Genomic DNA, 27,349 nt, shown 5'->3' with positions numbered 1-27,349 from the left:
CACGTTTGTTAGCCAGTACCATAGCAGTCCATATCAGTACTTGTACACTTTCAGCCCGGCACTACCAATGTCTTTGTGCGAGTCCGTAGCCCGTCACTGACGTTCACTTGCATGCATCTCATGTATCCAGCTTCGCACACAGGAAAGAAACCCAGAGCTCGTTTCGTCACATTCATAATTCTCGTTGAGTTGCTCTACTACATACACAATAAAGCTTGATATACCTCGAACCGTTGATTGTCCCAAGAAGAAGGTATCGTAACAACAGAACGGTATCGTCCGAGATCCTTGTTCAAATAACCCGAAATAAAGTTTGGAATGTACACGCACTAACCACTGCTGGCGGCGGCGAGTAGGGCAGAGTAGATTGGAGAACCAACACCGGTGACCTATGGAAGGGCAGTAAAATAGCGTCGCATCAGTAAACAACTCTACGGATTCAAAAACAGTGAATTTTCTGACGGGGTCCCATGAATCGGTTGCTGAGAAGCCGTTCGTGTTACACCCGGGGTTGTCTCCCGAAGTGATATCCGTAAAGGCATCCGTCGCGCTGTAGATCAACGGGTTCAGGAATCCAAGAGGAGCGCCGCCGCCGTTGATGAGCTCGTTATTGATGAGGGCGACCATGCCTGCGAAGAATGGGGTCGAACACGACGTCCCGTCGACGGTTCCAAATTCACCGTCCCATGCGATGATGAAATTCTCGGACTGGGCGCTCATGTCGGGGAAGGCACGGCCAGAGGAATTGAATTTACCGCTGTTGGTGCTGCCGAGGAAGTCGAGATAGGAGGCGACAGCTATTACGGGAAGCAATGGTGTTAAAGAAGAAACCTGAGAGGGAGGGAGGGAAGTGCGTACCATCTGCCTGATAATCTGGAATTCCGAAGAAGTTGGAGAATCCACCCGAGGAGAAGTCTGCAGCGACCTCCGGACTAATACCCGTTGTTCCTCCGACCTGTAATCAAGCTCAGTCTCGGTGAAGTTCAGGTTCGAAGAGAAAACGTACCGAGGTGATATAGGGACAGGTGGAGGGGTATGTCGGAACAAAGTCGGTACAGCTTGAACTCTGACCGCCAGAAACGCCACCGTCACCGGATGAGAAGAGAATGCTAGTACCGAGAGCCCCGAGCTGCATGTATGCGTTGCAAAGGTTGCTGGGTAAAGTGACGTCGGCATCAGCTCGGAGTTGGTCACAGTGAATGGCCACGAAACACTTACTTGGCGACAGAGAAGGTCAAGTCGTTTTCATTGAAGGAGTAACTAAAATACAACAGCATCGATCGACTAAGTAAGTCAAGAGTTATAAGTGAGGTATGTGCGCTAACTTGCCTTGTGCTGAGGACGGTAGGAGGTACATCTTGACCGAGGAAGAGGTTGATTTGGTCAAGGAACCCGTCAACATCGTCATCTAGCGTGCTCGTCAGTGTGGCGATCGACACGTATAGCAGCCACCATGAACGTACTAAAGTCCTCTCCGACAGAGACGAAGGAGACAGGTACTCCAGTGGCTATCCCGACAGTGTACTCTGAGCAATTGAACTAGTTAGCACGCTTCTACACAAACATACGAGTGCGAAATAATGAGGAAAAACGCACGGATGTCAAGATTCTAAACAGGGTTGTACGTATCAGCAGGGGTACCTCCATGAAATCTAGTGAGGCTAGCTTACGGCTTCCACACCAGCCTCGCTTGCTGTCTGAGGGTTGGAGCCTCCGTCCAAAGTCTGCAGCGTGAAAGTCGTGCTGGAAGATATATCTGTCCTGTATGTCGACAGGAATGACTGAAAAATGAATAAATCGTGACGAAAAAGGATGAGCTTCACAATGAGGTAGGGGTGGCCAATAAATGGTACGTACCTTAAGGTCGGCTTCGTTGGCCCATTCGTCGATATATCCCGAGACGGCGAGGGTGTTCGAAGGAGCAGAAGCGGAAGTCGTGGGAACGCCATAGATTGACTGCAAGCAAGCAGGCGTAATCGTAGAAGCGCACGAGGCGGGAACGGCATCGCTCGTGAGATTGACATTCGGAACAACTTGCGTGAGTTTCTTGAAAGCGGGAGTTCCCTTGGCCTTTACGGGGAATCTGTGTATAAAGAATTAACTCTTGCCTGATCCAGATCATAGCCTCGAAGAAAGGGATGTTGACGTACGCCACAGTGGGGTGAACGAAGCTAATAGCGCTCTGTAAAGACGCAGGGACAGAATATTCGAGGGTGCGGATGGCTGTAGAGCCAGTCGACTCGTGAGTGAACTGGGAAAAGTCGGCATCGAACAGGCTGTTCGCCTTCGATACAGTCATGTTGACCGCGATCCAGTCACCAGCGGGAGTAAGGGACCACGAAGTGAGGTCATTGGCCGAGAGCCAGTCGTTAACTGCAGAGACAGTGTCTGCAGCGGGTGCCACGTATGATTGAACCTGCAAAGCAAATCGTGAGTGAATATATTGATCGTCGAGGACCAAGCCGCATGTGATAGTAAGATGACGCACTTCGTCTTGGGACAAGAACTGTCTGTACCGCGAGCTACCCGGAGTGCTTACAGCGTAGAGCTCCTTCTCGAGCCCAGCAATGTCGTTCTGAGCAAGCGCGAAACGGAGGGTAAGCACCTCATCTGATGGGGCCGCGCCGTCCATAACGAAACCACTCGGGACGCTGTCGCGACGCTCGACGACATGCATCTTACGTTGGACATGGGGGCCAGCGTAGGCGAGGGTGAAGAGGGAAGCGAGGACGAGGCTAGCTTGGACCATCTTGAAAACCTGGAGAAGGAGGGTACCTCTGGGGGACGTTTGGAAGCATACCTACCGACCGTTATATACTGCTCTTCCGACAAGAAGACCAGAGGGATATGAGAAGGAAGACGAATCTCGGTAAAGGGTCCAGGAGAGATAAGACCCGTTGAAGTCGGGCTGCTACAGACTGGTGCACGCTGTTACAGAAGAGACGCTGCAAAGGTTAGCAGTGGAAGCGTTGTGGGTCTCATAGGCAGATACATGCCAAGACTGAGTGGTGGTTCTGAGCATGCAGCCAATTTTCTGCGGCCCGAGTAGAACATCCACTGATGACGATAGGGAGAAGTTTGGAAAGAAGCAACCTACGTACACATGACTGGAAGGCCGATAACACACTCGCGCACGAGTTGTCATCGAAAGGTGCCTTTGGTCTATAGAAACCATGTCGCTGCGTATTTGCGGAATATCTAGAAGGAATTTGCGATTGCAGTCGGCGACGAAAGCATGACGATTACGGAGTGCGCACGACCAGGTACCTACCATGTGGACTAGACGCTGTGAAAGCAAGCACTTGTCCAGAAGCAACAAGAGCTTGCAAGATCGCTTTGATTGACCTTAAACTTCGTATTACGACGAAATCTATACATAGAAGACAAAGAAATGCTAAATGGGATGTGTGTCCTGAAGTGGAATCAGAGAACGACTACTTAGATTACATCATGAGGCCGCGGGAGGGTCGGGGGTTGATAGATCGCGCGTTCTTTGCTCCAATACCTATCCGGATGTTGACCTTGGCCTTCGAGCCCGAGAATTGAAAGGCATATCACGCGGTCCCAACAGGTGGCGAGGCACGATGCCTGTGAGATAGAGAGGTGCTTGCCTCAGTCATCATCCATGAACGCTGAAGAAATCTGCTCGTGTGCTCCCTGTGAGAAGGATGCACGGCGAGAAACGAATCGTGAGTAAAACGGTTCATATACAGCAAAAGTGGGAAGTGCAACATGCTGAAAGGTTCGGCATTGCACTGCAATGCTCTGTGCAGAACCGAATCAAGACGGGCTCGCGTGTTCTCCCACTGAGCGTTGTTAGAAGTTGAAGTAAGGCTAACATTCGAAGCTGACTGTCACATATCGGCACAGAAAAGCCATCATGCACAATGCCTCATAAGCTCCGGCACTGATAGAGTCATATTCTGCTTAAGAATAGCAGTTCAGGCGCACATCTTGATAACGCTGATATTGTGAGTTTGTGTCAGTACATTCATAGCGGCCATTGTTCCCGGAGTACAAGAAAAGAGGCGACGTGGTCGTCTGGTTCTCTCTTCTCTTCTTAGAGCCCCACAGCGGTGCGGAGGGACGCGAATATTGGTGTACCGAGGCCAGTGGCGGGCTGTGGGACAACACAATAAGGCGAAAGGACAGAGAAGCGCGGATTTAAAGATACTCACATCCCAACCTGCCAAAGCTGTAAACAGAGATAGATAGAGGTCAGAAGAGATTTGGGATAACCAGGTAAGAGGAGTACTGACCAGGGAAACCGTTGGTTCCACAACCTGGGTTGCTGCCTGAAGATGACATGGTCAGACCGACTGCCACGAGTTATGCCATAAAAGAACGCACCGGTGGTGATATCGGCCAGAGCGCTGGCTCCCGTCGAGTACAAGAACGGGTTCAAGAAACCAAGAGGACTCTTTCCAGCAGCAACAAGCTCGTCATTCAACATAGCGATGACGGACGCGAAGATGGGGGAGCTGCAGCCTAAACAGAACGTCCTTCAGTACAAAGATGGACGCAGGCGTCAAAGGACCAAAAACTGACTGGTTCCATCGACAAGACCGGCCTGATTTTGGAAGACAATCTCAACATTGACGCCCTGGGCAGAAACATCTGGGAAAGCGCGTCCAGAGCGGTTGAACCTTCCGGAGTCGGTATTTCCGAGCTTAGTGAGGTAGGACGCGACATCAGCAGCTATGAATGAGTGGGAGAACAAGTCAGACGATGAGTCGTTATCAGTGTGAGAACCATGTAGGGCGCAAAGCACAGGCGCAGGGGTACAGAAAATGGTGGGTTAGGATGTGTGTTGGAAGCGGATTAGCATACCCTGGTAAGACGGGATGCCGAAGTAATTCGAGAAACCACCCGACGAGAAGGTGGCGGTAGTTTCCGGGACACCTTGGGTAGCACCGACCTGTGCGCAAAAGGTACAAGACATGAGTAGAATGCCCATCACGAGGAAGAAAGCTCGTACTGAGGTGAGGAAGGGGCATCCTGAGGGGAAGGAGGGCACGAAGGTCGTGCAGCTCCCATCCTGGGTACCAGAAACACCACCGTCCCCGGAAGAGAATAGGATGGAAGTTCCACGAGCTCCGAGTTGAGCGTAGGCATTGCAGAGGTTGCTATTGTGAGAAATATGGATTAGATCAGGAGTCCTACCATGAGTTGGATATGAACTCACTTGGCCACAGCGCGAGAGACATCAGCCTCGTTAGATCTGTGGCAATAAAAATGTCAGGGGTGGAAAACTTCAACATTCGAAGCGAACACAAACCCGTAACTGGTCGTAAGGACGTTAGGGGGAGCAGATTGTCCGAGCAAGAAATTGATGATGTCGAGGAAGCCGAACACGCCGTCACCTAGATGAATCGTGAGTGGCTTATGACTTATGACGGCGAGGCCTCCTCGGACTCACGGGTGTTGTCTCCAACGGAGATGAAGGTGACGGGGACACCTGAAGCGACACCAGTCTGCAATGATGATCAGCACAGTCTCTGGTAGAGAAAAGATGGTGTACTGACGGTGTACTGAGTGTCAAGATCCTATCGGTAATGGGGCTTCAGCAACTTGAAGCGTTCATGCGGGAGAGTGTGTGTGCTTACAGCCTCAATACCGGCGTCGGCAAGGGTTTGGGTGTTCTGTCCGCCGTCCAAAGTCTGCAGAGTGAACCTGTAAAAAGCGGAAAAATGGGTGTCACGTCACCACAAAGTTTCAGTTTACGAAGACCTACGTCGTGGTGCTGGGCAAGTCGGGGCGGAGACCTCCCAAGAATGTCTATGTAGATAGTCTACCATGAGCACATACTTTGGGATGTATGAATTGGGTGAAATTACGCACCCTCAGGTCGGCTTGGTTGGCGAACTGGTCGATGAAGCCGGAGACGCCGAGGACGTTCGACGACTGGGTAGCCCTAGCGGTCGGGATACCATAAAGGGCTTCAAGACAGGCGGGAGTGACGACGGAGTCACATGAAGCGGGGACTGCATCACTCGTCAGATTCACTGCGGGCTTTACGGAGTTGGGCACGGGGATCATGACCAGGGGCTTCTTGGACAACTGCGTCGGGAACCTGAATGTAATAGAATTGCGTCAGTCAAGGCTTTGAGCCTATATTGAGCCAAAATCACACGTAGAGTAGAGGCGAACAAGAAGAGAAACGCACGTGATAGTAGGGTGGACAAAGTCTAAGTGACCGGCCAAGTCGGACGGAATGGAATATTCGAGCGTCCTGATGGAGTTCGTACTAGAGCTGACATGGGTGAAGGTCGAGAATTGCGTGGCAAAAAGGTCGTTCGCTTGTGAGACTGTCATGTTGACGGCGATCCAGTCTCCCGCAGGCGAGACTGGAGCAGACGAAAGGCCGTTCTCGGACAGGAAGGCCTGAACCTTGTCAACAGTCTCCTGTGTGGGAGCGACGAATGCTTCGACCTTTGAGATTGAACGAACAAGGAGGTAAGCGACTGTGTTTCGTTTAGTGGAAGTTGTATGGGTTTGGATTAGTACCTCCTCCTTACTCAAGAACTGCCCATATGCTGCACTGCTAGGAGTGCTGACGCTGTACAACGCGTCCTCTAGGCCCTTCGGGTTGTTCTGGACGAGACCGAATTGCAGCTCAAGCATTTGGTCTGCGGGAGCAGCACCGGATTGGACGAATCCGGCTGGAATAGTCGCGCGAGTCTCGTGAAGCTGCATGCTACGAGCAGCAAGGCGCGAAGGCGAAGCAAGCACGAGTGGCGCGAATGCCGCGAGTAGTGCAAAGGACAACATCTTCGTAGGTCTGCGAACGATTGAGAGGTGAATGAGGGGAGAGCGTGTGTGCCCTATAGAACGAGAGATCGGGCACGTCGCGTTTTATAGTCTGGTATTGTGCTGGGAAAGTCCTGCAGGCCCAAGTCGTGAGACGTATATTGGCACGGTAAGCATGGCCCTATGCTTGCCCGTCGTGAAAGGGTGATGTAAAAATGTCGGAACGACGATAACGACGGGACAGTGGTCCGGGTGCGGGAGCACAGTAAAAGCGTGAGTGTGAGTATGTTCGACCACTTCAAAGCCATTGACCGGTCGTAGCTTGCATGTTCGGGAGAGATAGCGAGGGAGTCTGTATGCTTGGCAGAGTATATTTAGTTGTAGAGTCGCGTGGACAGACTCTCGAATAGCAGCCAGATTCTTTGGGGATCAGTGTCAAGATCAGGAACCAAGAGGATGAAGACAGGCCATTGGGTGATTGGTAGCGTACCAGCTCCGATGAGTCTCTTTGAATGGATGATGTTCAATACAAGAATTCAATCTTCTCGATGAGCGCATGGGAGCCAAAGAATGATGCGTGAGTTTGTCACGCGACTACCGCGTCGGGAATGTCATAAGAGTTCAAGGACTACTCAGTTGTGTTGATCAAGGGTGTACTGTCGGCCGACGCACAGAACGCCTCAACAAGGGCGTGCGCACGTCCTGACTTGACAGGTGTAAAAACAGGCGAAAGTCGAAAATCACTCACTAGGAGCGTTTGCGTCGACTACGTGAATCTCTACAAAGTTGTTGACCATGTCAGTCCTCGGATCTCCCGACATCGACGGGTGCTACAGTGAAAAATCATAGACGTCCCACAATGCTTGCCAGGGGCATCCTGAGTAAAATAGGAACGTGACGTGCTGAACATCTAGAGCAACACCCTACCCCTCCCACGTACCTCTCATCATGAGAAGATCGACTGGTATCAGACCGCAATAGCTCGCTTCAGCGCATATGGATCACAATATTAGTGAACATAGAGGGACGTCCAGTCCGGAACGCCGTATGCAGCGGCAAGACCATGGTCAAGGAACGTGCTGGTGTGGTTCCCACCCCAGATGACTTAGGACCATCTATCGGTTCAACGTAGCAGAACTTTCCAGAATAGAGCTGGAGTATATAGAAATGATTGGTAGAAGAGGCGCACAGTGTGAATGTATTGAGCGTCTCACACTCTTTACAAGAAGGCGAGCTCGAAGGCGAACTTCGACTTGTCGAGATAGGCTCGAGGGTTTAGGCATCCCGCTGGATAGACGAGAACCAAAGATACATACACCTTGAATGCACCTGTATGAACGCCTTCGTCAGGAGGCAAAGCATACGAATAAGGGTGGAATGGACAAGAGAGCTAATCGAGCTGCTCAAAGGTGATGGAGTGAAGAACTCCAGGAAAACTGCTTGCGTGGCAGGTGCTTCCTGTGGCACTTTTATTCTCCGCTACGGGCCTTGCCGAGCGGGTCGCGCTTCGTGTCAAGCGCCACCCTCGACGAGCTAGGAAATTACCAGCCTTGAAACCCCAAGAAACTCAAGTAAACGACCTGGAAAGCGATACTTAGACCATGTGGTACAATTTTGGTTTGCGATTCCAGTGCGTAGGCAAGATCGTGGAGTACTGGTAACTATTAGAAAGTGACTTTAGAAAGCGACTGCAATCGACAGAGCAAAGTTGGAGAGCAAATCAACAAGCTAATGCTCTCTCGCTTTCTATTCTTCACTGAATGCATATCACGTTGATGAGCCCTTTCACATCGTAGTATGTCCCCCCTGAATCATTATTCCTTCGCATCTTTGATCATACGTATACCCTCGTCGCCCACATCCTCATATTCCCTCATGCATTTTAGGCTTCATGCACGTATTGTGATATTGAGAATCAAATCAGAATCAAAGCATCAAAGCATGTCATCAACCGGGTTCTGCTGGGGACGATATACAAAACACCAGCATGCAGCCGAAGGTGGTCACCAAGCATCATACTCAAGCGTTTCTGCAACAGTGTCAATGAATAATGCGAGTCATAAGTATAGCACTGGCGTCAGGGTAGCGTGTGAGTTCACTTAACCTGGAAAGACCAAGAAAATTCATGGCCTTCCAATCAAGTTCGATCATCAAACGACGAAGGAGTATGTCCTGACGCTGTGCCGTCCGTTCCTTCTGAAGGCTGAAGGTGGAATCGAGAGAACATTGAAAACTGAGATGACTTGCTACATCCTAGAGGAAGCTCAACTCTGGGAAAGACCCTTCCCGAAGATATCTACCTAACGATGATAAGTCCTCGCCGTCGCCAGACCGCCTGAAGCGATGGAGTGCGATGAAGATCGCATGTCGTCTTCTCCCTAGCGCTTCATCTTCCAGAGGTTCGATGTGCCTGTGTATAAAGTTGACCTTGGCACCATGGAGTGAGATTTGGAAGATGTGGCGTGCGTCAATGCGGGGAAACTCTGAACTGAGAAGAGGAGGATACAGAAGAGGAGGATACCGATGAAGAAGAGGGAAGAGGGGAGTCTTGTGTGGGAATGACATGTAACCGTGTGCACGTAGATGAGTGGATAACTGACGAAGGGGATCTCTGATCCTGGAAGATACTTGCTCGTCCTCAAGCAGTACACTCGAACAAATTTGTGGTATGTCGAGGAAACTGAACCACCTCACTGCGATGCGTCGTCGGTGTCGATCCAAGGCATACGGAAAATGCCGTAGCGATTCAAACATCCCCAATAAGTAGTCTGAGTGGCGCGCCACAACATCGTTCGTTCATTCTTTGCTTCATTTCAAGAATTATCCAATCGGCCAATCAACCCTTCATTCTGCCCTCTCAAAATTCCAGACTCCCAAGAAAGAAAACAGTCGAAAAAGGAGAACACATCGCCCCAACATTGAACATTCAACACGTCTCCAGCCTCGAGGTTTTCGTTTCCCCATCCCCATCCCCATCCCCATCCCCCATCCGCACTCACCTCATGTTTACCCCAGGCCTGCCCCCATAAAGTCCCCACCCCCGACGATTGATCCGCTCACACGTGCCCTCCTCGTGCCCCCGCCCCGCCCTCGCCCACAGTCTGCGCGACCAAATCACCGCCCAGTCCCCGCCCAGCCAGCCGGAGATCCTCTTCTTCTCCTATCCCGGTGCTCGCTCCGATATTAGACCCCGACGCCGCTTACCTCCTTACATCTGCGCCGAGCCTGCTAGCTGAATGCTCAATTGGGGATATCATTCAGGATAAGTGCCATGCGATCTTACTCTCGGTCCATCTAACTAAAGCCGGAGGAGGCTGAGAAATGCCGACTCGATGACCTGCTCTTTATTCAGTTTATTCGAAATCCCGAGACAGAAAATCAAACACCAAGAAAGGACCTCACTCGACCTCCTCAATCTGCACGGGAGCCTCAACCTCCATCATCTCCTCCTCGTCTTCCTGCTCAGACTGGCGTGCTTTCTTCTTGCTCTGCCATCTTCTCAGACCCGGAGTCTTCGAATGATCTATCGTCGAAGTTTTCGTAATAGCCGCCGACCTCTCCCCGTCCTTCACCGACTCCATCGGTATTCCGTTGATGAAACCCTTCACACCCTCCTCCACCTCCCTAATCCCACCCTCCAACCTCGCACACCTCCCATCTCTCCTGTCGTTCATCTCGTACCTCTCATGAAAATAAATCCACCGTCCCCTATCGCCCACGATCAACGGCGGAGGAAAACAAAACAAAACCAACGCCATGCCCAACCCGCCCTCGTTCTGAATCTCGATACATCTCGCGAGGTCCCGCGGGTCGTTGTTGAACGCCCCGTTCATGCGTCTCTTGGTCTGTTCGTGCGATAGGACCTCGACCTTGGACACTTCGAAGTGGGAGGGGGTCCCGGTTCCGAGGAGGCGGTCGTCGTGTAGGACGTGGACGAGCAGGATGTGGGACCGGATTATGGTGCGGCTCCAGTGGGCTTGGAGGGCGACGTGCGTTGCGGCCAGCGGAAGACCCATTCGTACTCCTATACCGTGTACATGCCCAGTCGGAGAGAAATGCGATGAGATTGCGGTTGCGAGCGTTGGGAGGGAGAGGGAAGATGATATCTAGCAACAAAGGTACTTACCTCGCGCCTTACGGAAGCATCGACCATGGGAGAGTGCACCTTCCCGCGAATCTGTTTATGAACTCTCCAGTCAAGGCGTTGACAGGTCGGACTCTGCGTAGCAGCCAAAGCCACAGCAACAAACATTTTGTTAGTACATACATGATGTCCTCTCCCTTCAAACGTCGTACTCACGCAGTACCTAACATACTTGCACTCCCCGCACGCCTTGTGTTTCCCGATCGCGCTACAGGGCTTATACTGTGGTATGTAGCATGCATGGATCAATATATACCAAGCCAATACCACCGACTCCATGGGCCATCACTGCAGTCTGCAACGCGGGTCGTGATTCGCGGGATCGTCGAACTCCGAAGACTCGACGACCATCACATCAGAGCTCGAACGCAAGAGTGTACGGAGGAAGGGAGGGTTGATACGTGATGCGTGATGCGTGATGCTATGGTCGACAGGGCGGGTATGGATTCAGAGGTCGATGGCAGGACGGGTAGCGGGTCGCTATGATCTGCTTGTTTAATTTGATGCGGTGGGACCGAAGTGGTGGTCCGGTCGTCTAGTGTAGTGTATGTAAGTTAATTATGCGGGAAGGATGAGGATGATGGAGTGGGGGATACAGTAATAGACGAGTGTGCACGCGGGCCATTGACGCTGCGAGAGGGTCGGAGAGTCAGACTCAAAGGGTTGCCAGTGATGATAGCAAGACGTAGAGCAGGGCTTCTTCAATGATAAAAGTATAGACTCTGAATCGTGAACAAAGGATGTCTATAACTTGTCGAATAGTCACGTAAAGAAACAGGAATGAGGAAACAACACTGTCACTCCACACAATCTAATCCATGCATGACCTACATAATACCTAACCCCGTCTATCCACAGAGATTTAAATTCAAAGCGTCCCGTCCGAACCAAAATCCGACAATGCCTGTGACTGTGACGGCTTATCAAACTGCATACTCAGGATATGTACTGAGTACTCATTCAATACACCGAATCTCATCGCGCCCCATCACCCGAGCTCGCCATCCGCGTCGTAGCTGTCACAGCAAAACAAGGAAAGCAAGCAAAGCGTGCGAACGCAGATACTTACGCACCAATCAACTTGACCGAGGAAAGTGAAGCAGTCAAGCACGAATCATCGTTGACTGGAATATTGATCCATCATGGTGGGGTATGTAGCAACGGAAAGCAAAGCAAAGCAGAGGACCGGCCATAGCCTATGTAGGGTAAGTCACCTAGGTCCTAGGTAAGTTATCTATCTTCGCGATCGATTCAGATTGAAAGAGACCGAGCATATGTACAGATGATTGGCGTGACGCATCATGGCATCATGCAACACACTGATCAAAGAGGACAGATTTCCACAGTGAAGTAGGCGAAGAAGGAAGTCCTCGGAACATGTGCTCATTCCTCGCCCCTCGCCCATGTACGACCCAATCACCGTCAGTCGTCGTCAGTCAGTCAGCTGGTCTGCATGCACGCACGTCGTGACCATAAAGCGATACACCAGGATACACAGAGTTGAACGCATAACGCATCGATAGGGATTGGAATCTGGACTGTTCATCGTGAATCGTGAGTCGCGTATCAGTGATCACTCCAGCATCCCGGTCCCAAGGCAATCAGAGTGTCCGAGGAGGGAGGGCATCAACAAGCTTTTAGGACTCGGACAAACAAGGGAGCGTATGCGGTGAGAGATGATTGTAGCCAGGACCGAAGATGCAGGAACGAGAACTTCTCGTTAAGCAGCAGCACTTAGTACTTGACAAGCAATGGCAATGGTAAAGTTGGATGTTGGACGTTCAAGGCGTCGATTGATATTGGGCTGTTTGTCGTCGCAGTGAGCAGACGGATGGTCGCGTATCAGCAATCAGCATTCAAAGTTCGACGTTCGACGTTTAACAACCCCACCCGAGCCCAAGGACCAAGGTAATCAGACTGTCCTGACTGTCCGAGGAGGAAGGCCATCGACAGTCTTTTGGGATTCGGACAGACAGACGAGGGTATGTGGGAGATGGAAGATGGTTGCGACCAGGAGTTAGACCGAAGATGCGGGAACGAGAAGACGAAGCAGCAGTCTGTTGTTACCGTGCCTTTCCTATACACATTCATTCATTCCTACGAGATACAACAATATCACAGTGCGATCCCAAAACGAAGCATGATCACAAACAAAGAGGCTCGTGAATCGTGAGTCGCGTATCAGAAATCCGAAATCAAAGTTCGATGTTCGACGTTTTAACAACCCAGCCCGAGCACAAGGCAATCAGACTGTCCGAGGAGGAAGACCATCAGCAATCGTTTGGGATTCGGACAGACAGGCGAGCTCGAGGTCTGTGAGAGATGGAAGATGGAAGATGGTTGTAGCCAGGACCGTAGTTGCAGGAACGAGAAGACGAAGCACCGTGAGGAGCCTGTTGTTACTGTGCCTTTCGAGTCCATACCTTTATTCCGACGAAACACGACGACATTTGCAGTCACAGCCCAAAGGCTGACAAGCAAATATTTAGGCTAGCGATCGTCCCACTTTCGGCGTCTCTCTCTCGCAAAGTCACCTGCCCATATCTGGAAGGAGCGTCGGGGGAATGATGGACGAAAATAGAAGAAATTGACAATTCAATGATTGAGCTTGATTGAGACGGTGAGAATGATGGAATTGAAGTGTGTAGCCTACGGCGAAACTTTAAAGTCAAGTGGGGTGGCAGAAGAGGGGAGAATGGGTGAAGAAGGGTTCATTCATTCGAGTGTATGAAGAAGCAGAAGGGTGGACTGTGAGAGGACGAAGGGAGATATGAAAGATAGAAAGACTTCGACATGAGGAGTCGTTCGAGGGTGGATGTCGATATAGCTGTGCGAGCTCTCCGGAGAACAACACAAGAGAGATGCGTATTCCGATGCTACAGGAGACAAGAGATGACAGAGGTTGTTCCCCAAAGCACACAGCAAAGTACAAGCACTGCCCTGTTCAGACGGGCGCGTGAGAGAAAGCGCCGGCGAACAAGTGCACTGGGCGGTCTTCCATTTTCCACTAAACCGCCGGAGAACAAAAGTCGAGCGAGACGAACAAGTCCTTCCTGTCCGAGGTGGCAGAGAACAAGAGACAACGAGGAGGAAGAGAGAGCGGAAGCGGGGAGATAACGTCAGAGGAGTGGCTACGTTACGTCCCGAAACAAGTACGAGCGTTGAATTTGACCGGGAGGAGGAATTTGTCGCCAGCGCGCCAGAAATGAGATCGCAAACGGAAGCCTGGCCAATGGGCGACGTGCTGCTCCACTGCTCTGGGCTCTGAGGCCGGAGCACGTGGGTGGCGTGGGGCGATTGCGTTGTTGGGTTTGAGCCCGATTCGCAGAACGAGGGTCGCTGCCTATCGCCCTGGGCCGAGGCCAAGGCGTCGTCTGCGTTCGTATATATCCCGCCCTCGCAGCTCGCCCTCCGGTCCCTCCGCCTCCGTACCTCTCCCTCCTCTCCTCGTCGTCGTCGTCGCCGTCGTCACAGCCAGGACCGCGAGTATTCTCCTTCTGTCCCCGACTGCGCTAGTCCGCATCGCAATACCTCATTCTCACTGCTTTCCACGCAATACAACTACCCCAGCTGCTCGTTCCTGACCCGCTCCCAATCCCAACATGATTGCTACCCAATCAGCCTTCCCGGCTCCACATCTTTTGGGCCACTCCGTCCTTTACAACGACCTCCCAGCCACTTCTCGCCGAGCAGCCAACATGCCCTTCCTCGTCTCTCGCACAAGCATCCCCTTGTCCCCATCTCCGTCCCTGTCCGTGTCGTCCCTCGGAAAGAACCCTGCGCCCATCCGACGTGCGCCCCCTCCGCCTCCGAAGAGGAGGAACGCGATCTGCTACCCAACCGAGGAGAACCCCTTTGCGGATCCGCAGTCGGCTGCATCGACCTCGACTACTACTATTCCCGCTCCGGCCGTGGTTTCGTCATCCCTCACTACTCCCCCCTCACCACCACCCGCGGCTCCGGTTGTGTCAGCAGCAGCGGCTCCAACCCATTATACTCGTCCCCGCAGGACCTCCATCGGTCGCGGCAACTCCAGCCCGTTCGCCTCGTCTACCCCTCCTCCACGTCGCGCTCCTGTCCTCTCTATCATCACCTCTACTTCCACCACTTCATCGTCGGGCTCGGCGCCAACGTACGCCTCCACACTATGCTATGCTCCCGTCCCAGCGCCCATTCAAGCCCCTCCGCGCCCTAATCCCCTCATTCAACGCGAACAACGCAATACCCGTGCCAGAGCCGTCGCTTGTATCATGCTCAATCGTACCAACAATCGAGGGAGGACGTGTAGGACGAGGCAGCCCGGTGAGACGGGGATTTACGTGAGGAGCAAGCTCGGGAAGAGTGTCGTTTCGTGGGATGACATAAAGGAGGAAGAGGAGGAGGAGGATGTGTGCATGGTGGAGAACGTACAGGATTGGCCGGAGGACGTGGAGGGTGTTGCTTAAGCTTGGTCGCTCGCTCGCATCGGTTCGGTTCGCGCTTTCCCACAACCAAAACGACAACGACATGGAAACGTTAACGACGCATTTTACACACGTACGGACTGGACTCTGTCTCCCTTCTCTCTCTTTTATTCTTTGATTCGCTTGTCGTCGTCTTTCATCCATCATGAAATCGCTATATAGGTATTTGTTTCTCGTTCCCGCCTCTCGCTCTCGTTCGCGCTCGCATCTTGTTTCCCTCTCTCTTCCCTCCGACTCGTCTTTGATCCCAATTCTGTTCGATAGTGCATAATTATTCCTAAACAGCTATTTCCTTACCCTCATCTCCTCCATCTCTCTACCTCACTCGATGACCGCTAGTATCCTTCCCTCCCTTCCCTTCCATTCCATTCTACACCCATCTCCTCATCTCTCCTCGCATACCACCTCTATCTTGTCATTCCGCATTCCGCATTCCGTGTCATATCTTGTCAGCCCCTCGCACGACTTCTGCACGCTCGTTCTGCCTGTTTATTCATCTCCTTCCTTTCTCCTTTCCTTCTCATCTTGACTTGACTTGCCACTTCAACCTGTACGAATTTCTCTTTCCTCATCGTTCCGCGCTCACCCTCGTTTTACTCTCTTTTTATTACGGTCTCCTTCGAAGTGAGTATCGATCCAGCTCTCCTGATATCCCTCTCTTCTCATCTTGACTCTTTTTATTGAATCTCGTTCCGTTCCGTCTGTACTCCTTGTACCACCTCCTCACCTACTCACCTACGCATTACCGTTTCATCGAACATATTCATCATTACTCATTATATATATACATACATACATACATATACGACGCCTCGGCATACTTAGATCTCCCTCTCGTTCTCGTTCTCGGTTTATCGCTCTATCGGACTGTCTCTTGGACTCGAACTCGAACAGAAGCTGGGTTCTGAAACACCATATTGCCTGTCGGGTTGGCTTCAAAGAACGAACGAACGAACCAAACGAGACCAAACGTCAAGACTCAAGATAACCTGTCAGCGTCAACGTCAGCGTCATGGATGATGGTCGTTTTTTTTTTTGTTGGATTGACGTCGGAGGCCTCTCCATCTCCACAACCCGATCGGCCACGACCCACCCGCCAGCGCGTCGCCAAAGGACCCAACGTGCTGCAATATGACGTCGACGTCGTCAACGCCGACACGAAACAGGAAACACGAAACGCGAGCGTCACGACTTGACCACGACCACGCCCGTCAACGTCCCGTCTCGCCGTTCGTCGCCGGTCATGACGTCCCCCAGCCGCCAGCGCGTCGCCACCGTACGACGTATGTACCATGTATGTACGCAAAGTGACGTTGCCGACACACGACACACGACACACGAAACGCGACCTCCTTCCGACGAGAGCTAGCGGCATATATGCGAAACACGAAAACGCAACTCGCTTCCGTTCCGGCGTGGGCGTGCAAATTCCGGCTGGGCTTGTCACCCAGCCCGCTTGGTTCTTCACGAGGGTGGACGAAATACGCCACAGTCAGAGTGGCCAGGCACACTATAATCGCCCGCGTTGTGCCGGCGGCACACCACAGTGGCGTATATGCATTATCGCCCGTCATTGTTCGCCCCGCTGAGTGACTCGTGTACGGTTATATAAACCACTTGTCCAAGTAATATATATATATATTTTCTGAATTACACATGGACCATTTACAGCACAATAAGAGTTGTGTTCGAGCTGGAAGCAAGCCGCAGTTCAAGCCTGGTCCGGAGATCCGCCGAGCCGCTTACATACCAAAGCAGCAGACCCGTCGTCAAGAAAGAGTTATTGCTAGCGCTTTCCGGCCTCCTTTATTCTCAGAAATATTCATGGGCATTCACAAGGCTGTATATGTATCAGGAAATTTGTTTTTGGAGAGCTCTATGCATTTGTTCTTTGTGTACAACATTAAACTGTACGATATACGGTCCTGCACTACAACTCGCGATCGGCACCGCCCGGCCTTTTCACTGAACGCCACCCGGGAATCTGAACTCGCCCTCGCCACCCGTAAATCTGAACTCACCCTCGGGAGTCAACTCGTATGCGAACGGGTTGTTTGCCAAAAATGAAAACAGCTCCTCGTTGTTTCCAAGTGCAGGGGCTGGTACGTTGGCAGCAGGCCGATTTCGGAGGAGTTCTGCAGTCTCATCCTCGAACATGCTCTCGGGATCGCGGTTGGCGGGTATTGTGGCGTACGGGTTTATGAGCATATCGCCGTACATGTCGTCGTAGGGAGGGTCATGGTCATTTTGGTTCAAGATGTATCTGTAGAAGGGTTATAAGAAATGGAGAAATACAGAACAGGATGAAAGCAGTAGAGCTTACAGCTCCTGGTTTATCATGTCCGAGTCCGAGTCGTGCATATTGGCTTCGGGTACCAGGGCCATGACAGCTGTTGCTAGATGATAACAGGAATAGTAAGCTTCGTATAAACAAGAGAGGTGGAAACAAATAAGAGAGTAAGAGTTATGAACCCACCTTCAGCTTCAAGTGAGAGATATGGGTGCACTCGAGCATTGCCCCGCGATGTCTGACTCTTCGGGGCACGCCCGCTACTTGAGCTGGCCTCTCCCTCCGTGACCTCTGTTCGTCTTACACGCGTACGGCTCGCCTTCCCCTTCTTCGCATCGAGCTCCGCCTTCAACGCCTTCTCACGTTCAGACTCCAGCTTTCTACTTGCCTTTGCTTGCTCGTATTGGCCTGTGAGTGCAGCGACCTCTCGAGATTCACCTGCAGCTGCCATAGCTTTCCGAGCGATGCTCTGGTTACGTGTGATGCGCTTACTGATACGATCGCTGTACTCGTTGTGTTTGTTCTTGAATACACCACCATGTTGACGAACCGCTGCAAGCTCAGCAGCAACTTGGCTGTCAACCTTTTGCGCTCTAAACAATGAATATGAATCAGGATTAGCGGAGGATAAAGGTAGTGGGGAAGACGACGAAGGCGATAGAGAATACAGACGACATGATAGCCTCCAATAGTGACATCCCCGTCCCGGTCTGCTGATTCGTCCAAGCATGCTGTGATTCATTGCCGTTAGTTGTATTGGGTGTGCTATCCCATGCATTCAGTGCGATCTTGGTCCGGGACCGCATAGCGCAAGGGAGAATCCACGAGTTGTCGGTCTTATGCTTGAACCAATCTGCTCGAACACAAGATCATGATGAAGACGTGTTCGAAAAATCAGGGGGCGGTCAGCGATAAAGAGACAACGGATATGATAGACAGGGACTTGGAATGAGCGTACCACGGAGTTTTTGAGAGCTATGATTAATACAGAATACTTTATATCTCTCGAAGTCATCGTCCGTCTCAATTGAAGGTAGATTAGAGACATATATGTAGTCCTCTTTGGAGAGATCGTGCCGGAGGCTCATGATACCGCTGAGTTTAGCAATCCGAACCACCACAGAAGTTATTATCATTCAGCAAGTTGGGAACAATGCAAAGCGTACCGTTTGAAGTGGGTGAGGCATATCTTGATGAAGTACTGGATGAGTATCTTCGGATCGTCTGTAACCACACCGCTATGGGCTGGATCATTCAGAGGAAGAAAGGCGTCACCACACCCGAGGGCCTGAGCAATCTCCATGTCACATCCAATACTCAGTAACTTTCCATCAGGCATCAACACTTTTGGACCAAAACGGCGGCCAGTGAGCTTAACCACGATGTTCTGGATTTCCTCCCATATGCGCTTGTAGGCTGCACGTGTAGCATGGTCACAATAAACGCGACCCACAGTAACCACTACTCCCCAGGATATCGAAATCAGTCCTGAAGACGAGACATAGTAAGACGGAGAAAAAGGACTTACAACGATTATGAATAGGCGACCACAACGTCACCTCGAACTCATTCATACCCCCTGCTACACGTTTGAAAGTAACGTCGACCTCGATGGTGGTAGCGTCGTGGATGAGGTCGAAAAGCGAGTGAAGGCCGGTAACGACCATATTGATACCATTGGATGTCACGACGGTTCGTATATAGCGCTCATCTTCGGGTCCCGAATTTTGCTTGATTTGCAACTCCATGACACCTGTATGCGGCGAAAGGCGAAAGCGAGAATGATCAGCGGGCGGTAGACTCGTTAGGTAGAAGATTGTGAATACAACGTACCGATGATATCCCGGCGTGACGGAAGCTCGACAGCCTTGAGTCCACGGAGAATATCGTTCTTCGCACGACTCTGAAGGAAAGCTGGGTTGTATGCCGTCAGTGTCTTGCCTCCGAGCACCACCTGTGTTGAGGCGGCTATGATATTGAGTGATGAGCTATGTAATTCAGGGAGTACAAGGAGATGTAGTCAGTACATACCCTTGTCGATCTTATTCACTGTTGCACCAACTACCCCGAATGCCTGAGATGCCTTCTGGAACACTAACTTCCCATCGACATCGACCTTAGTGAACGGCGGCATCGGATGATTGTGTGGGCTTGTGTGGTCGGGGACCACAATGGCTAGGCGTTGGAGAGAGGCGTCCACGGGAATGAAGATGGTCCGAGACGCTGGGCAGGTTCGTGTGACGGTCTTCATGGTTGTTGGCACACCGTCAACAATATGCGTAAACTCTATGTCGAAAGACTCGTCAGTAATGATCAAAATAGAAGACGGACTCTTAAAGCGTACTGCATTTGTTTGCCCTGCGTCCAATACGGCCATGTACCACAAAAGAACAGCTAGCACGCCGAACAATGATTGGCGAAGTCGAATCGGGCTCTGGCGGCGGGAGCGGCTGGCCAGCGATGATGCGAGACAGACGATGTTCGTCAACGTCCGTGGGTATTGCGATGTAGCGATGACCAGGATTGGTCTCGCCTGGCCTGAACCGAGTACAACCGATGAAGTAGGTCTTGCCGTTCTTCGCACCCTGGATATGGTATGACAACAGTGCATGGGAATGATAATTGAATGTAACGTACATTTCGGTATCGAGCCTGCGAGAGGCTTCCGCCACAGTTGGGAAACGGGCAAGGGCGGGTCTGTATGGAGCGCCAAAACCTACCAGACCATTGGTCAATACAATGCATCGGGCTATAGATTATGTGATAAAGGTGTGAACGTACGTTGCTACACGTTGATTGGCATCCATTCCCTCCTGGATACGAATGCGTGTTTGTGCATCAAAAAGAGCGGCTCGCTTCTCGGGCTCAAGCTCGAAACGCTCGCCGCTGATGATGGATAGGTCGGCGTCCTCGCAGTGCTGAGTGCCCTTGCACTCCATGCGAACACGTCGACACTTTACGGGTCCTTGGGGCAAGCCGAACCGTTCACCCGGTATATCTGCTGTTGTACAGTTTTTTCCTGCACCATGCGAGGCCCATGAATCCTGGTCCTGCATCATACAGGGCAGTGTAGTCGTCAGATCATGAGGGGGAGGGGAAGCAAAGTAAACATACCCGGTTCAAAATGATGGAGTCCGCTCGATCCGGCGGTGAACGCTTGCCAGCAACGAGATCGCTGAAGTCGTATTGGGTGTCGCGAAGATCTAGGATGTAGCCAGTAGAGACACGAGGGATTGGGTAGTAGTGAGGAAGGCCGTGGACGGTCTCAAGGACCTTGACCCTGCATTGTCTGGTGATAAAGAATGTTGGGGAGCCGAATTCGGGGACAGATCGTATGCTTTCGTCGTGCCAAACTGTTGCTGCGATGTCGGTGACCAAGGAGCCGCTGGGAGTATCGGCATCAGGCTCACAGGGAGTGTCACGGCCATCAATAGAGGAGGAAGTAGAGGTAGAGGCGAACGAGCGAGAGGATGAACGACTAGAGTCTCCTGGCACAGTCCCGAGTATTGAAGCGACCTCGTCGTCGCTATCTAGAAGCTCCAGACCCTCTGTACCATCCGGAGCGATGAATGATGACCAGCGTGAAGCAGCGCTCGATGAGGCGCTCGAACGGCGCCGGCGTTGGGCTCCCATATCCCCATAGAGTAACACCTCGTCATCTGTTGGCTCAGACTTCACAGCGGGCGCCTCACCGGGCTCCACCTTGACCGAAACGGAACTCATGCGTGACGCCGAACGAGAAGGAGGTGCAGAGCCTGAGAAGGATACTTCACTCCCTGCTCGAGAACGCAGGAGAGCAGCAGGGTTCGTCTTCAGATAGGTTCTCAGCTCGGCAGCATCGACCCAAGCAGTGCCAATAAATTTTCCTGGGTCCTTTTGAATGTCGTGAGAGGAGTATCTCTACAAAAGGAGGCATCAGAGTGAGGTAGAGACGAGAATTGACCGCAAAAATTTACCCATTCACGAAATCTATCCAGTACATACGCCGGAACGTTGTGGGCGAGGTCGGGGTCATCGAGCTCGACGTCGTTCATGGCAGTGGGATGGAAAGGGGTGTCAAATAATATTTATTACAGTATCTACATATTTCAACATTTCCGTGGCTTTTGGGGGGACAATTCTAGGGATTTGTTTTCGCCGCTTTGTTTAGACGCTGTTTGCAGTAGGTCTGCAACACGCGGCGACGAGATACGCCACTGTGGGCAGGCACCGCCCACAGTGGCGTATCTCGTCGGGTCTTGGCGGTGCCTGACGAGTATGTACATGGCGTAAGTTGTATATACTCGTTCTTCACTTTGACGCTAGCCGCTCACTTAGCCGAAATGGCATGTACGATCGGTTTCCGCTTGCTCATCTCGTTTGCTCGTTTGCTCGCGAGCGTTCAGGAGCGTTCCTGGCAAAGAGACGTGAGGCTGGAACGTAGGTGCTTTATTTAGTCTCATTCGATTTCGATTTCGATCTCGATCTCGGAGGTATGTACATAAGCCAGGTGAAAAGGGGAAGGGGTGTCGGGCCGTTGGGAGCGTGTTTCGCGTGTCGGAGGCCCATTTGACTTGGCCCGATGGGTTTGAGATGTGATGGGAGATGGCAGAAGATGGAGGAGGGCAGATGGGCGATGGAGGGATCGGGACGTAACTTACGTGAGGATTGTGACGAGACGTGGGGATCGTTATCTCCGTTGTGAGGTTGATTATGGGATGAGGAGGGAGGGGAGGAGGAGGTGGAGGAGGTGGAGGAGGTGGAGGCGGGCGGTGAGGACGATTTCTGAGTATGGCGAGGACGTTTTGGAGTAGGTGATACAGTACCGACGGTGTCAACTTAGAACTTATTGCAACTTGGAGATATTTCCGCGCTGGACGTCAAGCTTTCAAAAGCTGGTCGGTTGCATCGACTCAGTCGGCTTCAGCTAGATGGACCGGGACTAAGATTGCATGACACTTATCCTGAATAATATCCCCAGTTATCCCCAGTTATCGCCCTGTCCTACTACTTAGCCTGCCTCGCCGTCAGAGCATTCAGCTGGCAGCCTGCTCGCAGCGGAGGTAACGGTAAGGAGGTAAGCGGGGTCAGTGTTGGGGTCGGAGCGTGCACCGGGATAGGAGCAGAAAAGCATCGCCGGCTGGGCGGGGACTGGGCGGTGATTTGGTCGTTCGACTTGAAGAGCGGCGGGGGCGGGGGACACGAGGAGGACACGTGTGAGCGGATCAATCACCTCAATCATGATTCATCGGAGGAGGGGGGATTACTTATGCACATTGCATGGGGAACATGAGGTGAGCGGGGCTGGGGCTGGGGCTGGCTGGGGAAACGGAACCTCGAGAGTCGAGGCGGGAGACGTGTTGAATATTTGCTGTTGAATGTTGGGGCGGCGAGTTCTGTTTTTTTTTTGGGACTGATTTTGTAGGGGTCCTGTCCGTTTTTTTTTGTGGGTGCAGAGCAGATGGGTGACCGACAAGGAACAAATCGACAATGAGTGAATGCACTGACGAACGACGTTGTGGCGCGCCACAGACTTACCTTGCCGGTCATTGAACGTAAAATAATCGGCTACTTCCGAGGTGCCCAAAAACGCGTGAGGGGCGCGCGGTGAACTTTCCTCCTGAACCCCAACATCCACCACCTCACAACCACCTCGCGTCCAATCCTTACGCGTTGCGCCCCTAATACTTACTTGGCACCCTCAGCTCGGCGAAATCATAGCGCTACTAGTACGATGCTCATAGACTCGAAGAGCAAGATGATATTCAACGACTATAACCCCGAAAAGCGGACGTGCCAGTATAAGCCCTGTAGCGCGATCGGGAAACACAAGGCGTGCGGGGAGTGCAAGTATGTTAGGTACTGCGTGAGTACGACGTTTGACAGACGGTTACTCAGGTCGGACAGGACAGGACGGTATGTATGTACTGACAAAGTGTTTGTTGATGTGGCTTTCGCTGCTACGCAGAGTCCGGCCTGTCAACGCCTTGACTGGAAAGTTCATAAACAGATTTGCGGGAAGGTGCACTCTCCCATGGTCGATGCTTCCGTATGGCGCGAGGTAAGTATCTTTGCTGCTAGATATCCTCTTCCTTCTCCCTCCCCGACGTTCGAAACCACAACCTCATCGGGTTTCTCTCCGACTGGGCATGTGCGTATGTATAGGAGTACGAATGGGTTTTCCGCTGGGCCGCGACGCACGCTCTCCAAGCCCACTGGAACCGCACCATAATCCGGACCCACATCCTCCTCGTCCACGTCCTACACGACGACCGCCTCCTCGGAACCGGCACTCCCTCCCACTTCGAAGTCTCCAAGGTCGAAGTCCTATCGCACGAACAGGCCAAAAGACGCATGAACGGTGCGTTCAAAAACGACCCGCGAGATCTCGCGAGATGTATCGAGATCCAGAACGAGGGCGGGTTGGGCATGGCGTTGGTTCTGTTTTGTTTTCCTCCGCCGTTGATCGTGGGCGATAAAGGACGGTGGATTTATTTTCATGAGAGGTACGAGATGATAGAGAGGAGAGATGGGAGGTGTGCGAGGTTGGAGGGTGGAATTAGGGAGGTGGAGGAGGGTGTGAAGGGGTTTATCAACGGAATACCGTTGGAATCGGTGAAGGACGGGGAGAGGTCAGCGGCTATTACGAAGACTTCGACGATAGATCATTCGAAGACTCCGGGTTTGAGAAAATGGCAGAGCAAGAAGAAAGCACGTCAGTCTGAGCAGGAAGACGAGGAGGTGATGGAGGTTGAGGTTCCCGTGCAAATTGAGGAGGTCGAGTGATTCTTGGTCGCGGAGGTAGGCAGGTTTAAATTGGATGGTTCAAAAGCTTGTATGGTCTTGCTTTGTGGTGGATTTTCAGTCTCGGTATTTCAACATAAACATGCATAGTTGTGTGAGGGCATGATCGGGTATAAGAGTACATAGACGAAACATAGCTGAGGAATGTTGACATATCGTAGCGCACATAGGGAGAGAGTTGGTTTGGTGCATAGGATGACAGTCAAAGCATAGCGGAACAGAAAAAAAAATGTTTCGAACCAAAGTCAGACGGAAAGACGAAAAGTGAGGATATCGCCACTGGACCAACGCGTTGCACGTACAGAAATCAAAATCAAAGCAAGAACACTCCTAAATTACGCCTCCTATCCCAATCCTCTGATGATTCAAGCACAAAAGGTTTTGAAAGATCGATCTCTGGCATCGGAACCGTCCACGGGTCAATATCAGGAATCCCCGACATCGGGCCTTCCTCCCCTCTCTCCTCAGCCAAAGTCGTCTCATACCTCAACTGCTTCATCGCGGCGTCCAAGATCTGTCCCGCAAGCGAATCTTCCGCCATATGATCATTGTCCCTCTTCAGGTTTAATGCCTCATCCCAAATCTTCTGCGTCTCGTAGAAATCCTCAGGACGACGGAGCCCCTCCCTTTCGTAGCGCATGTTCACCGCGTAACCGAAGAACATGAGAGCGAGTTTTCGTTTGGGATGGCCGACAGGGTGTAAAGTCATAATGCGTCTATTGAGCTCGACGACCTCGTCGATGTCGCATAACATGAACTTGAGAAGGTATCTGTCCAAGAGGAACTCTCGAATGCTCTCAAGGAGACTAAGGTAGTGCCCCTCGCTGGGGTGGCACGTCGTGGCAGCCTCACGAGAGTACTTGATGCACATGTCCAGGTCAGGAAGTTGGAGATCGTAGTTCGGTTCCGTTCTGTCGACTCTGTAGGGCTCGGTATTGAACTTGTCATGGCGGATTTCATATACTTCGGCCATAAGGCGGAGAAATGCAGGGCGGAGGTAATGGCCCTCTGGTAGAAACGCAATGGCTTTCCGACTATACTCGAGAACACGATTCAAGTCGTCATGGTGGTCGGGCTCTATATGCTTATGACGGGATAAGAGAGCACCAGCAAGCATTCGCAAGGAGATCGCATGTTTCCCTGTCGTGGAATCGTGCACGAGGTCAACGGCCGTCGTGTAAAGCTCAATCGCCTTGTTCAAATCTTCGAGATGTTCACCGAAGTGCATAAATCGGTTGTGATTCGCATGCGCCAGATCGCCAAGAATTTCTGTGTATAGAGTATCCGAAGGCGAACAGATAGAGAGAGCGTTCTCCAGCCATTCGAATGTACAGTCCATCTTGTCATGATCCACGAGCTTGTCAACGAGACAAATGAGAAGAAACCACTGGAGGAGAGCTCGTCCAACCGTGTATCTCAATAAGGCGGTGTCGGGAAGATGATAATCGAGGGTAGCCATTTTACGGGCCGCCACTGCGAGACGGTGCGCCTCATAAATATCATCAGGATCCATAGATATGCGCGCGCGAGATAGCCATGTCTCACAGAGACTATGCATTGTCGCCATCTTCATAGGAATGCCATCATCCGGGGGCCAAAGCGCAGCCGCATCGTCCAAAGCGTCGATGGCCGCATCAATGTCGTCTGTGCTCTCCTTCAAGAAAGGGGCTTGACGCTTGAAGCGAGCGAGATGAGCACGACCGAGATTGGAGAGGATGATGTGGCGGTTGGGGTGGTGTGGGGAGTTAGAGAGGATCTCGGAGCATTTCTGGATGAGACCGATTTCTTGCTCTTCGCCAACGGGGTTAGCAAGAACGCTTGCGAGAGCCTATTGCACGTAATTAAGATGGCTGGTGCTGCGACATGAAATGAGGACCGAATGTGAAGTAGGGACTCACGAGGTAGGAAGCTGAGTGGGATGGCATACGTGCGTCCGAGCTCGAGGACAGGTAAGACTGAGAGGAAAATATGATCTGCATGGCTGACATTAGCTATATTTATAGGCATCTACTCTGAGACTTCGTTGCGAGCCTCCAAGACTGCTTGTTGTCTAGTTGGGACAGATCGCCACCGTTGGCACCTGGTTTCAGAACCGATCAATGCCAATGTAGTCCGCCACCAAGAGACACGCCAGGAATACACTGCTGTGAGAGAAATCCAGAGGCACTTCTGAGACAAAGGCGACGCTATGGCCCAGAACAAAGAAGTGGTTGGGAACAATATCGATGGACGGTCGAGCGACGAGGAGGCGGTGAAAGCTGAAAGTCAGACGGTCCCGGCGCTTCTGAGTTCCAACATTCTTCGGGAATGTCCGTCTAGGCTGGCAATGCGGTGAACTCGAGTCCGAACTCTCACCGGAGCGCAATGCCATCCAGGTTTCCTGCACTTCATGCTGCTAGTGGGGAGAAGGGCCAGGTTCAGTTTTACGTCCCGGGAAGTATGATATCAGAGACAGAGACACAGGGTCCAGATTAAGTATCAGCTGCTGTCGACCTGGAGGAGCTGGAGAATACTTACGTTGAAAGGACACATCGATGGCTCGGTGGTTCTAGGAATTCCAGATGGGTTGGATACGGTAATCAAAGTCGTTTTCCTGAGTGAGAAGACCCGTAAATTTCCAGGATGAACTCGCTATCAGGACGAGACTTTGCGCCGTGTTGGCGCCATGACTCGCCACACTGTTTCCGTCCCTTTTCTTCTTGTCTGTTGCGACAAGATTGTTATACCTCATACTTTCTGTGTAGATTACTCTTGAAAATCGCTTGTTCCACAATTCTTCTAATTTTACTGCTTTTTTGTGTGAGACATGAGATTGGCAGGAGCACAAGCCGTGTGGCGGTTCGGCATGGCCCAGAGGCTTTCGGCATCGGAGTCTGAATGCACATCTTCCGGTTCTCGTGTTCTTCGCTTCGTCAACAT

General features: G+C 51.8%; 7 protein-coding genes across 7 annotated transcripts; 2 read left to right on the top strand and 5 right to left on the bottom strand.

The window, feature by feature from the left end:
- Window positions 1-165: 165 nt before the first annotated feature.
- Window positions 166-2,766, bottom strand: STEHIDRAFT_124448 (family S53 protease). The gene is made up of 12 exons (XM_007308354.1): window positions 2,489-2,766; window positions 2,151-2,416; window positions 1,858-2,083; window positions 1,671-1,781; window positions 1,597-1,609; window positions 1,464-1,526; window positions 1,330-1,408; window positions 1,219-1,260; window positions 1,007-1,154; window positions 859-955; window positions 463-797; window positions 166-389 (listed from the first exon to the last, which is right to left on the bottom strand). The coding sequence occupies exons 1-12, from the start codon at window positions 2,747-2,749 to the stop codon at window positions 330-332; spliced, it is 1,701 nt and encodes a 566-aa protein (XP_007308416.1). The 5' UTR covers window positions 2,750-2,766; the 3' UTR covers window positions 166-329.
- A 1,294-nt stretch (window positions 2,767-4,060) lies between these two features.
- On the bottom strand, window positions 4,061-6,771 carry STEHIDRAFT_160819 (family S53 protease; the record flags this gene model as incomplete). Its single annotated transcript, XM_007308353.1, has 15 exons — window positions 4,061-4,120; window positions 4,179-4,195; window positions 4,260-4,295; window positions 4,351-4,488; window positions 4,549-4,698; window positions 4,831-4,918; window positions 4,979-5,126; window positions 5,186-5,221; window positions 5,279-5,363; window positions 5,420-5,474; window positions 5,526-5,546; window positions 5,607-5,673; window positions 5,735-5,778; window positions 5,842-6,073; window positions 6,167-6,771. The coding sequence occupies 15 exons, from the start codon at window positions 6,769-6,771 to the stop codon at window positions 4,061-4,063; spliced, it is 1,782 nt and encodes a 593-aa protein (XP_007308415.1).
- Window positions 6,772-10,148: 3,377 nt separating this feature from the next.
- STEHIDRAFT_124447 (uncharacterized protein) lies at window positions 10,149-11,298 on the bottom strand (the record flags this gene model as incomplete). Its single annotated transcript, XM_007308352.1, has 2 exons — window positions 11,109-11,298; window positions 10,149-11,005 (listed from the first exon to the last, which is right to left on the bottom strand). The coding sequence occupies exon 2, from the start codon at window positions 10,764-10,766 to the stop codon at window positions 10,149-10,151; it is 618 nt and encodes a 205-aa protein (XP_007308414.1). The 5' UTR covers window positions 10,767-11,005; window positions 11,109-11,298.
- Window positions 11,299-14,366: 3,068 nt separating this feature from the next.
- On the top strand, window positions 14,367-16,084 carry STEHIDRAFT_124446 (uncharacterized protein). The gene has a single exon (XM_007308351.1). It carries the CDS (start codon window positions 14,497-14,499, stop codon window positions 15,337-15,339), a length of 843 nt encoding a protein of 280 aa, XP_007308413.1. The 5' UTR covers window positions 14,367-14,496; the 3' UTR covers window positions 15,340-16,084.
- Window positions 16,085-17,319: 1,235 nt separating this feature from the next.
- STEHIDRAFT_171243 (uncharacterized protein) lies at window positions 17,320-21,681 on the bottom strand (the record flags this gene model as incomplete). Its single annotated transcript, XM_007308350.1, has 14 exons — window positions 17,320-17,620; window positions 17,681-17,753; window positions 17,834-18,240; window positions 18,320-18,500; window positions 18,606-18,742; window positions 18,814-19,108; window positions 19,176-19,400; window positions 19,481-19,615; window positions 19,679-19,933; window positions 19,992-20,232; window positions 20,285-20,363; window positions 20,429-20,697; window positions 20,762-21,547; window positions 21,604-21,681. 14 exons carry the CDS (start codon window positions 21,679-21,681, stop codon window positions 17,320-17,322), a joined length of 3,462 nt encoding a protein of 1,153 aa, XP_007308412.1.
- A 543-nt stretch (window positions 21,682-22,224) lies between these two features.
- STEHIDRAFT_141634 (uncharacterized protein) lies at window positions 22,225-24,582 on the top strand (the record flags this gene model as incomplete). The annotated part of the gene is made up of 6 exons (XM_007308349.1): window positions 22,225-22,398; window positions 22,608-22,842; window positions 23,332-23,476; window positions 23,513-23,546; window positions 23,595-23,687; window positions 23,792-24,582. 6 exons carry the CDS (start codon window positions 22,225-22,227, stop codon window positions 24,410-24,412), a joined length of 1,302 nt encoding a protein of 433 aa, XP_007308411.1. The 3' UTR covers window positions 24,413-24,582.
- Window positions 24,583-24,622: 40 nt separating this feature from the next.
- STEHIDRAFT_171241 (uncharacterized protein) lies at window positions 24,623-26,409 on the bottom strand (the record flags this gene model as incomplete). The annotated part of the gene is made up of 2 exons (XM_007308348.1): window positions 24,623-26,258; window positions 26,329-26,409. 2 exons carry the CDS (start codon window positions 26,407-26,409, stop codon window positions 24,744-24,746), a joined length of 1,596 nt encoding a protein of 531 aa, XP_007308410.1. The 3' UTR covers window positions 24,623-24,743.
- Window positions 26,410-27,349: the final 940 nt, after the last annotated feature.

Source organism: Stereum hirsutum (genome assembly GCF_000264905.1).
Source record: "Stereum hirsutum FP-91666 SS1 unplaced genomic scaffold STEHIscaffold_15, whole genome shotgun sequence".
In the NCBI taxonomy this organism is placed as follows: Eukaryota; Fungi; Basidiomycota; class Agaricomycetes; order Russulales; family Stereaceae; genus Stereum; species Stereum hirsutum.
This window is presented reverse-complemented; position numbering and strand designations above follow the sequence as displayed.

Coding starts and splice junctions, on each gene's coding strand:
- STEHIDRAFT_124448 (XM_007308354.1), bottom strand. CDS start 2,749: ATGGTCCAAGCTAGCCTCGTCCTCGCTTCCCTCTTCACCCTCGCCTAC. Junction 2,417..2,488: donor AGTTCTTGTCCCAAGACGAA/GTGCGTCATCTT, acceptor TTTGCTTTGCAG/GTTCAATCATACGTGGCACC. Junction 390..462: donor CAACCGATTCATGGGACCCC/GTCAGAAAATTC, acceptor GCCCTTCCATAG/GTCACCGGTGTTGGTTCTCC.
- STEHIDRAFT_124446 (XM_007308351.1), top strand. CDS start 14,497: ATGATTGCTACCCAATCAGCCTTCCCGGCTCCACATCTTTTGGGCCAC.